Here is an 11,751-nt window from a genome sequence, read left to right as displayed (position 1 = left end):
GTCATTATCTTATTGGTTTTTTATTCTAGGGACATGTTTTATGTCGATATATTCGAATTTTTTGAGTAACCTATTTGCAATGACGAAGTACAGAATCAAATTTTCTTTTATACATTTGTACTCCTTCGTCAGTTGCTTGATTACTAATTCTGAGTCTCCTTTAATTTCGACCCTAGTTGCCCCCAATTCCAACAAAGCCTCAAGTCCTGCAATAAGGGCTTCATATTCTGCTTCGTTGTTAGAACAAAGGGGACCTTCAATTTTATATTTGAGTTTTGTTGGAATTCCGTCAGGAGAAATTAACATGATCCCAACCCAACTTCCATCCTTATGAGTGGAACCGTCGAAGAATAATCTCTAAGGTTTCAACTCAACTTGAAGCTGAGGATTTTCGACCACTGCATGGTCTACAATAAAGTATGATACTATTTGTCCCTTCATTTCCCTTAAGGGCATAAAGGTTAAAGAGTACTCAGTGAGTGCTAAAGCCCATTTGCCAATTCGACTGTGCATTATTGGCTTAGATAACATATACTTGATAACATCAAAATGTGAAGAGACGTATAAATCAATAGGTTTTATATAATACTTGAGTTTAGTACAAGAGAAATGCAAACAAAGACACAACTTTTCTATTAAAGTGTATCTAGTTTCTGCATCATTTAAAACCCTACTAAGATAATAAATGGCCCTTTGGACGCCATCTTCATTCTCTTGTGCCAACATGCTACCTATGGTACTGTCAGAAGCTGATATATACAGTCTCATAGGCTTCTTTCCACATGGTGGTGCCAAGATAGGAGGATTCGTCAGATAATGTTTGATCTTGTCGAATGCCTTTTGATGTTTGTCATTCCATTCGAACTTCCCTTGTTTCAGGCGTAGGAGGGGAGAGAAGGCTTGAGTTCGACCACTTAAGTTTGATATGAATCTTCTTAGGAAGTTTATCTTTCCTAATAATGATTGCAATTCTTTCTTGGTTGATGGTGCTTTGGTCTCCATAATAGCCTTCGTCTTATTCTGATTGATTTCTATCCCCTTTTTATGGACCACAAAGCCCAGAAAATCTCCAGCCTGCACAAAGAATGCACACTTAAGAGGATTCATTTTTAAGCCATGTTTTCTCATTCTTTCGAATGATTGGCTGAGATGGGTTAGATGATCTTCATCTGACGTAGATTTTACCATAATATTATCTATGTACACTTGCATAAATGTCTCTATATAATCATGGAATATAAAATTCATTGCTCGCTGGTATGTTGCCCCAGCGTTTTTTAGACCAAAGGGCATAACTATCCACTCATAAGTGCCTATTGCCCCTGGACATCGAAAGGTTGTTTTAGAAACATCCTCTTCTGCAATGAAAATCTGGTTATAGCCAGAATATCCATCAAGCATGCTAAGATATTCATAGCCTGCAGCTGAGTCAACCAGCATCTCTGCCACAGGCATTGGATACTCATCTTTAGGAGTTACTGCACTTAGATCACGAAATTATATACACACTCGCAAAGAGCCATTTTTCTTAATAACAGGAACTATATTTGCAATCCAATTGACATATCTTGTGGTCCTAATGAAATTGCATCGAAGAAGTCTTTCGACCTCTTTTTTGATCTTTGAGAGGATCTCTGGGGAGAATCTCCTTGGAGTCTGCTTGATGGGCTTCTTGCCATCCTTGATAGGCAGCTTTAACCCGACCAAGTCCCTCTTCAAACCAGGCATCTCGTCGTAGTCCGAAGCAAAGCAATCTTTGTTTTCTCTTAGCAATTCAATTACTTTTACTTTCAACTTGGGGTCCAGTTTAGTGCTGATGTAGATGATCCTTTTTGTACTCCCATTTCCGAGATCAATTTCTTCAAGAGGATCTTGCGCTAACATCTTCGCACTTGACGTTACTGGATCTTTTTCGAATCCCAAAGGTTCTTCGTCATAGATGGCATCTAACCTCTGTTTTGTTAGCTCCACAGGTACCTGTTCGTCAGGGGGTTTTGGTTTAGAGTACCCAGGTCTTGTATTATAGATTTCACCATATGTGGCTTTGTCAGCCATGTTTGTTATCTCGGCTTCGAGAGCCGCTTGCCTTTTGTTCTCAGCCATGTAGGTCGAAATCTTTTCGAAAAAAGAAGACTCATTCATAATACAAGTCTTCATCCCAGCCTGTTGGCCGTATTTCAGATGATTCCCGTTCTTCTGGGTCTCCCATAATCTCCCTATCCCACTGAAAGCCATTTGAATGAAGAGTCAAGAAGTACAAAGCATTTTTATTTGGGGCGAAGCCTTCTTCAGCTGGGTGGCATGGTCCTATATGAGCTAAGTTCCTGTCGAAGTTCTTCTTGTCTACATGGTTTACTTCTGCCATGAAGTAACTTTGGTCAGCTTCAATATTTTCTACCACACCATATTCTCTTCAGATGGATATCCTCTGATGCATGGTTGAAGGAACTGCCCCTATTCCATGTATCCATTCTCTTCCTAGTAGTAAGTTATAATTTGCCTTCGCGGGTATTACCATGAACATTATTGGTCTTGTGATTGATCCAACAGTCAGATCCACTTGTATGACACCCAGAGTCTGTCCTATCTTACCCTCATAATTTGACAATACCATATTGTGAGGTTTGACATCAGTGTCGAACATACCTATCTTCTTCAGCATGAATCGGGGCATCAAATTGACTGTTGCTCCTCCATCTACCAGAACTTTATTCACCCCCACGTGTCCAACTTTGGCCCTAATGTATAGGGGCTTGAGGTGGCTCTGTATCCCTTGATGAGGCCTTTCAAAAAGAGCGTTCTGCTCTTCGACAGTGCCGCTGTTGAGAACATAGTAACACATCGGCTTATGCTTCGCCATCTCCACAACATCCGCTTCTTCATTATCTTCAACCTCCGTCTCCTGGTTATATTCGTATGGTAGGACTGAGACTACATTGCAATTCATATTAACAGAAGACACTCCGTCAGACTCGAAGTCGTCAGTGAGCATTTCCTCCTCTCTTACTTGTTCTTTCTGAACTTTCTGACTTTTGTTTTCATCTGGAAACAACTTCCTTCCTACAGGTGGTTTGGTCGAATTCGTGACATTTGGGGGAACCTTGACGATGCTGGATTCTCCAATCTCTTTTGGGTTCATCTCTCTTTCAGCCTTCCTCAACCTCTGATATCTTCTCCACTAGGATCTTGACATAGGATTCTTTCCTTTGTAGTTTTCTAGCCTGATAGCCTCTCTCTTGGATGCCTGGAACTGTTTTCTATAATCCCAAGAGGTTCTTCCTCCATCCTTAAAACTTCTCCACTCTCCTTTCTTCGACCCCGCCTGAGTCCATTTGTCCTCAGGGACTTCTGGTGGCAGTTTAAACATAACTCTTTTCGCCCTTGGGTGAGGGTTGTCTGGCCTCCTAGGTGCTCCCCTCTTGTCGAAGATATACATATTTGGGTTACCTCCATGTCTGTCCCAACCTTGGTTAGATGGGATTCTTTCGAACGCTTCATCTAATTCTCCATTGTACACTGCCCCACACCTGGGACACATCAAGCATTCCGTTTCGTACTTGTAGCAACGAACAATAAAACCAAGAAGGCTTTCTCCTGGCGTGGGATACATCTTCTGTAATTGGCTTTCCTTCCTCCAGTTTCTCTCAGTCTTTGTTCGTTGCCATCTTTCATAATCCTCAGCCACCCTTCGACATATCCTGATGCTGCATCTTGGGCACAGCAACATGTCAGAATTTCTTTTGTGACATCTCCAAAGGTATTCACGTAGGCTTTCGTTGGCTTTGGGATAGCCAAACTGCATCCCCTCTTGCTCCATCTTCAGACATTTCTCCACTTCCTCCATTTATGGGGGGGGGGGGGGGGGGGGGGTTGTTTCAGATCCACCATGTTGACACCTAGACTGGCGCCATCAGTGATTGAAATTTCCTCGAATTTCTTCCTTAGGCCCTCAGTAGCCTTAGTTGCTTTCCCCTTGAGACCTTCAGTGGCCCTTGGTTCGACGTTAGCACCCTGTTATCTTTTGACAGAGATTTCAAAGGGAACATCGTGATTTAGGCCATCAGTAGCCTGCTTTCCATCTAGCGCATGACCTTCAGTTCATGTTGTCTTTACATCCTCCACTTCCCCTACGTCAATCATGTTGATTTCGACAGGTTCAGCATAATTTGTATCAGCAATGTTGAGGGGATCAGCGTCAACCTTCATCTGGTTTTTTCCTTTGTCAGCGAACTTGAGGTGGCCATCCCTAATTGCATTCTGAATAAGATCCCTGAAAAGAAAGCATTGTGAGGTTTTATGGCCTAAAAAATTGTGATATTTACAGAAGCCTCTTTTCTTCCGTTGTTCTAATGGAAGAATTTTGGTATTAGGAGGCACTATCATTTGGCCATCTTTTACTAATAGATAGAAGATCTCGTCACATTTGGTAATATCAAATGTGTAAGTCTTTTTAGGAAACCTATCATTCTTTTCAGTTTCGATAGGGTTCCTGCCATTCGAAGGTGTAAGTAATTTGCAGGCATAAGGTGGTGCTTCTTTTAATTTAGCCAAATCCACTTCGAATTCCTCAAGACCATAAGGGTCATCAGAGATTTCAGACTCTCCATCTTCGAATTCGACATAAGCAACCCTCTCTTTCTTATAATTCTTATTCGCTCTGGCCTTTTCAGATTTTAAGTGTTCGACCTGTCGAACCCTGTCTGCTAATTGGGCCATATCTCTTAGATGTTGGGTATCTAACTTTTTCCTGATGGAATAGTCTAAACCTCCAGTGGCCATTTCGACCAACTCGTGTTGAGGCACTATTGTAAAGCATCTAGATTTCAACAAACGGAACCTATTCAGATAATCATCTATAGGTTCGGTGAATTTTCTTTTGATGCTGGCTAATTCCTTAAGACTTATCTTAGTTTGGCCCATGTAGAATTGTTCATGAAACAATCTTTCCAATTGAGGCCAAGCATCTATGGAATTTGGTGGCAAAGTTGTAAACCACATGAAGGCGTTCTTTGTTAAAGAACTGGGGAAATATTTCATCCTTAGGTTCTCACTGTTCGCCAAATCCCCTGCCTCAGTCATGTATCTGGCTATATGCTCTATAGTGGATTCACTAGTGTCCCCTGAGAATTTGGTGAACTTAGGGATTTTACAACCCCTTGGTAATTCTGTTTGTAGGACATATTCTAATAAAGGAGGGGAATAATTTGGCCGTCGAAGTCCTGTATCCAGACCATTTTGGGCCATTATTCTCTCTATCATACTAGTTAAGTCATTTTCCATCATGTTTTCCCGCCTGACCCTATGAATTACTTCGTCTGCATCCTGGTCTCTATTAATCATTATCACTCTCCTAGGTTGTTCTTCAGGGACTTCCCGTCGAATTGGCTGTTGTTCCAATCTTGCTCCCATGACCCTTTCGTCAGGCGCTTGCCTTGGTGGTCGAACCTGATCTATAGTTGGTTCTTCTCCTTGGATTATAACCTAGTTTGGCCTGCGTCGAACAGAAGACTGTAGGGCGCCTAGGAAATCTGCTATGCGTCTCATCTGCGCTAACAGTTGTTGGTATGTTTGGGCATTGTCAGTGTTAGTCCTATTCACATTCTGTATCAGGGGAGAAAAAATGGTATTCATTTCTCTGGCCAGAATTCCTACCATATCATGGTTACTGGCATCCATTTGTTATCTAAAGGTTGCCTGGTTATTCGTTGTAAGGGTAGGTAATATGGTGGGGACTCCTTGTGATTGGGTATTTCAACTTACATGGTTCATGCCAGAGCCAGAATTTTGAATTGGCGAAATAACCGTATTATGTGGTTGAGTATATATGGAAGAATTGTTTTGAAGTCCCGCCATGGCTGTAGATGGCATTCCATATGGGTATTCTCTCAAAGGCCTAAAGTTCTCGAATCCTGGTGGCCTAGGGGTTGAAATTGCAGAAGTGTCTGCTACGCCTGACATAGTAGGCATTGTTGTCGAATTATGCAAGGCCATGGATCCAGATGTTGGTATGGCCTGTGCACTAGGGATCTCAGTGGATACATCAATCGAATTTGCTCTGATTGTGCCTGTTCCCTGGGGAGGGAATTGTTCCCCTTGACTGGTTGTATTAACCATCTTTTTTGCGTTTTTTCTGTTGGTTATAGGTTGTGAATTGTTGGCTATCCTACCACTTCTAAGGATCATACAACACTAATTATTAAACCAAAAGAATAACAACAATTTGTAATGTAAAAGTAAAGCAAACTATTGTAATTAACAATTCTTTTGACATTGTCCCACTGGGCGTGCCAATTTGTTTACCAGTGATTTCTGATAAACAACTGATAGTCTTCCAATATTATAGATTTTTGGTAACTTACAGGATCGACTAGATTGATCCTAGTACATGTGTCTCAAGAATTATTATTACGGAGATTTGACTCATGGTTAAGTTTTGTTTCTGGTTTATGAACAGCGAAAAGTGTTTTGACAACAATTCTAAACGAAATTTATGACTTTATGAATAAAGAGTAAATGACGATAACTTTGTAGGAAAGGGTTCTTAAAAATAACGAAAGTACTTGGGAAAGGTGAAGATAAGTGACTTGAAGTAAATGTTTTAAATTTTGAGAAAGTACTAGAAATGGAAACTTGGCGAAATGTAAATGCAATAGTAAAAATGATGATAAAATATTGAAAATAAGGGCAATTCGACAGAAGAAAAGACAGTGAGTAATTTTAATTTAAATGACTTGCATGAAATAGATAACATGAACGAAATTATGGTGTTCTTCATACATACATTTTCAGCATAAAACTATTTTCTCTCGCTCTGGTACTTTGAGTATTTTTTGTGAATTTCTATATATCTGTTTGAACACACTGAAATCTAAAACTAAGACCCATATTTATAACAATTCGACCCTAACGGCCTCTACACAGATGACTGCCACGTTCGACATTTTCAAACGTTGCATGTCTCAGATGTTTCCACGTGTTGGCCTGACGAAACTGCTTCGTTTAAATTTCAAATCTTTCCCGCTTGAAGCTTCGACTCTGTAAATACGCCTACGTCGAAGAGAGCTTTGTGGAGATCCAAAAATCTTCTAAGTCTCAGGCTTCGACAATAAAGATTTGTTCACCCAAGAAAGGAATTCAACAAATAGCTTCGACACAACCATTTTTATTTATTCTCCAAAACGTAACACTTCCAAAGAACCTCAACTATTTGTCGAAATCTCCAGTTAACAGCAACCGATTATACCAGATGCTTCAAGTTGTTTGGACTTCGGTTAGGTCAGAGATTTTATCAAACGTTACTCAATCGCAGCCGATTTGTTCCTTGAGGAGGTCTTCGTCGTTCTTGGTCCCTACTTTTATTAGAGGGTAAGTATCTCTTGTCTGGTCTTTGTTCCGACAACTACCCTACATAATTTTAAAAGCTTATAAAAAAGGAGGTGTCTCCTACCCTTGCAGGAGAAAGGAACGACACTCATTGCCTAAAGTAAATTCTAAATATATCATTAGTTACAAACGCCAAAGAAATTATCTCACCTTATCCAATAATAGAAACATTTATTTAAAATATAAACTTTAATCTATTTTCCTTCTTGGTCTCTCGGGGGATCTTGGAAAGCCACTGTTAGGATTCTGCCTCTTCATCTTTAATCTTTCTTTTATTTGTATCTAAATGTTCGTCAATAATCTTTTGACAAAACTCATCAAACTCCTTGTATTTCAACACGACCATGCAAATCCTCTCAATTTATCAATCCAAATTATGTGTGTGATTGAGTTTTAATTTGCACCCATTCCAAAAAAGTACTGCAGATATTCCTAGCAATTTAAGTTCCCTTTCATCGGTATATCGACGTTGATATCCTACTTTTTTTTACCTCCATCCAGGCATGTCCCGCAAGAAGGCCAGGCAAACAAGTAAGCTTGACTGTACTAGTTACATACGACCAGTTTCTCGTTTTCACTTCCAAATCCAAATAATTAGCTAGCGGGGTCGACTCGGCGAGAAACCATCTTGCCCTTTTATACGACCAATGATTTACCTTAATAACAGAATAATTTACATAAATTATGAACCGATTCCCTAAAAAATGATAGAGTATCTATTTTTTAATATCTCAAAGGTTGTCCAATGATTTCTTAATAACATCTCGTCTAATGAAAATGGTTTAAATTATCACTAGAATCTACAACCAGAGCCACCAGCAACAGGAGAATTGGAAACGCACATGGATATTTAAAAATCATACACGGACCATAAAAAACTTCTATTTGGTCAACACTTGTTTAGTTATTTCAGTTAGCTTTATAAACTACTAGACCATTAACACATAAAGATATCCAGCCAACATGAGATATGATTTATGAGCATTCAATAATAAGGTAAACAAATATACCTGTACGAAAATAAAACTCTACATACATACCTTAAACTAAGATACCCCTAGCCTATACTTCCTAATACATTGTTTTATGTGGCATATATCACACGTTATGTTTTTTTTTTAATTTTCATTTATGTGTGTGCACTCTAATGAAATGAAAATCTGTGTACCACTCAACTGGGTGTCAAATTAATCAAATAAACAAAAGACAGAATAACAGATTTCGTCACTTAGACATAAGTCATTATATTATGCTAACCATATCAACAAAAGTCATAAACAAACAAAAGTCGACCAATTACAGAATATGCAAGAATGACTTATCCTTCGATGTCGGTCTAGTCGATGCATGGACTCTTACTTGACCCATACAAACTTTCTTGCTCTCGGATAAGAAACAAAATTTGTTATCCCATTATATTTTTTACAAGTAAGTTATTCATGCAGAAAAGTAAATATCAGTCCCTGAGAAACTGACATGAAATTTTGTTCACACATGAGTCCACCAGTATTTGCAAGACAGATTGTATAAAAATGAGAAGGAGTTATTGTAGACTCAAAGTTACAAAGGCATGGAAAGTGAAAGGTAGCCAATCCCTTCCCTTTTAACCCTAATCTGAATTTTTTTTTGGAAACTTAATATTATTGGGTCTGAGAATAACAGGCGGAAATAGAAGAATCGAAATGTCAGAGACAAATTTGATGTTGAAAGGTGTGGATTCGTTGATTAATTCAATGAGCAATACACACAAAAGTGTAGAACTAGAAAGGCACCAACACACAATAGGGCAATAATATGTGCATATTTGAGAAAATGACAAAAAGACAGGTGCACATTGTTGGTGCAAAGGTAGAATAAATGATGAACGGAAATATTCTATTAAGAGAATGACGGCTACAAAACATGATAAAAGTTACAATGATTGTCACCCTATTTATAAGCTAAAACTAGGGTTACTAGAATAGGATAAAATACTAAAATACCCTCTAACAAACTTAGGGACTAAGAAAATAGTACAACTAATAAATATGAATTACTTCTAATACCATCCCTTAATTCATATTCCATCAAAACTTGTAACACCAATTTCATCCCTTAATCTGAGAAATTGATCAGTATTGATAGCTTTCGTCAGAACATCTGCCAACTGTTTCTGAGTGCTGCAGTGTACAACTTCTAACACTCCCCTCTGAAATTGATGTCTCAGAAAATGATACTTGGTCTCAATGTGCTTGCTTCTCCCATGCAACACTGGGTTTCTGGAAAGATTGATTGCAGACTTGTTGTCAATCATCAGCTTCAGAGGTTTGTTTACTTTAATCTTCAGATCCTGCAATAGATTCAGAATCCACACAGCTTGGCATGCAGTAACAGCTCCTGCAATGTATTCAGCTTCACAAGTTGACAACGCCACAACAGGTTGCTTCTTGGAACACCAAGAAATGGAACCTCCCAGAAATTTGAATAAGTACCCAGACGTACTTCTTCTGTCAACTCTGTCTCCACACCAATCAGAATCTGAATAACTCAGAAGTTCTGACTCATCCTTCCTTCCAGAAGGAAATAATACTCCATACTTCAGAGTTCCCTTGATATACCTCAGAATCCTGACAGCAGCTTGGTAATGGGACCACTTAGGTTTACTCATGAACCTACTAACCATCCCAATTGAATAGCAAATATCAGGTCTGGTATTGCACAAATACCTCAGAGAACCAACCAACTGTTTGAAGGTTGTAGCGTCCACATCCTTTCCATCAGAGTCAGAATCCAGCTTCTGATTTGTATCAGAAGGTGTGACAGCAATCTTACAATTCTTCAGATTAAATCTCTTCAGAATTTCTAATTCATACTTGAGCTGATGCAAAATAATACCTTTCTCAGAGTATCTGAATTCCATCCCTAGAAAGTATGTCATTTTGCCTAGATCAGTCATTTCGAATTCATTCATCAAAACTTTCTTGAACTTGGCTATCTCCTGTTCAGAACTTCCAGTCAGCAGTATATCATCAACATATAAACATACCAGAGTCATATTTCCTTCAGAAGTATGCTGAACATAGACACCGTACTCCATCTCACATTTCTGAAATCCTTGCTTCTTGAAAAATGAATCAATCTTCTGATTCCAAGCTCTGGGCGCTTGTTTCAATCCATATAGAGCTTTGTATAATCTGTACACCATCCCTTCCTGATTCTTTTTCACAAATCCGGGAGGTTGTGACACGTAAACTTCTTCTTCTAATGGACCGTTCAGAAATGCAGATTTTACATCTAAATGCATCAAAGGCCAATTCCTGTTAGCAGCTATTGCAATCACCATTCTGATTGTTTCATGTCTTGCTACAGGTGCAAACACTTCAGAGTAATCCAGCCCAGGTTTCTGTAGAAATCCTCTGGCTACCAACCTTGCTTTATGTTTGCCAATTGAACCATCTGGCTTTAACTTCTGCTTGAAAACCCATCTGACGCTGATGGCTTTCTTGTCTTTTGGAAGTTCTGTCAGCTTCCAAGTCTTGTTTCTCTCTATAGCATCAAGTTCTTCTTTCATGGCCTTCAGTCAGAGCTTCTGCTTAAGAGCCTCTTCTGTACTTATGGGTTCAGAGTCTACTAACATGGCACACTGAATAACTTCTCCTTCAGAGTCTACTTCAGTGTCTTGCAGCATGTCAAATTCTGCATATCTTCTGGGGATGTTTCTGATTCTTTATGGTCTCTGAACTTGTTCAGAGTCTTGAGCTTCAGAGTTTCTAGCTTCAGATGGTTGACTTCCTCCAGAGCTTTGACCATCTTCAGGGGCTGGCATATTTCCAGAGTCTGAATTGCCACCAGAATCTGGATTACCATCAGAGTCTGGGTCATCAGAGTCTGGATCATCAGAGTCACCTTCATCTTCTGAGTCTTCTCCAGAGTCAGAATCACTATCAGAATCAGAATCAACGTCAGAGTTTACTCCAACTTCAGAAATTCTTAACTCTGACCTTTCTTCAGAAGTTCTAACATCAAAATCAGATTGAGACTTATCCCAATTCCAAAATTCTGATTCCTTCACAATCACATCTCTGCTGAATTCAATTTTGTTGGTTTCTGGACAATAGAGCTTGTATGCACCTATACTGTGGTACCCTATCAGAATCATCACTTTGCTTCTATCATCCAGCTTCTGGAACATGTTTATAACAAACAGAACCAAACACCTTCAGATGACTAACACTTTGCTTATCTCCAGTCCACTTTTGTATTGGAACTATTTCCTTCAACTTCTTCGTAGTACATCGGTTGAGTACATACGTTGCAGTGGCAACAGCTTCTCCCCAGAGCTTCTGAGGAAGTTTCTTCTCCTTTAGCATGCTTCTCACCATATCAAGC

The 11,751-nt window shown here is 39.3% G+C and overlaps 1 protein-coding gene across 1 annotated transcript; it reads right to left on the bottom strand.

The window, feature by feature from the left end:
* Positions 1-4,098: 4,098 nt before the first annotated feature.
* Positions 4,099-5,409, bottom strand: LOC127081262 (uncharacterized). Its single transcript, XM_051021533.1, has one exon. The coding sequence runs from the start codon at positions 5,407-5,409 to the stop codon at positions 4,099-4,101; it is 1,311 nt and encodes a 436-aa protein (XP_050877490.1).
* Between the last annotated feature and the right edge of the window lie 6,342 nt (positions 5,410-11,751).

Source organism: Lathyrus oleraceus, chromosome 5 (assembly GCF_024323335.1).
Source record: "Lathyrus oleraceus cultivar Zhongwan6 chromosome 5, CAAS_Psat_ZW6_1.0, whole genome shotgun sequence".
NCBI lineage: Eukaryota > Viridiplantae > Streptophyta > Magnoliopsida > Fabales > Fabaceae > Lathyrus > Lathyrus oleraceus.
This window is presented reverse-complemented; position numbering and strand designations above follow the sequence as displayed.

Excerpts from the sequence above, each read along its gene's own strand:
- LOC127081262 (XM_051021533.1), bottom strand. The coding sequence starts at position 5,409 with ATGGGAGCAAGATTGGAACAACAGCCAATTCGACGGGAAGTCCCTGAA.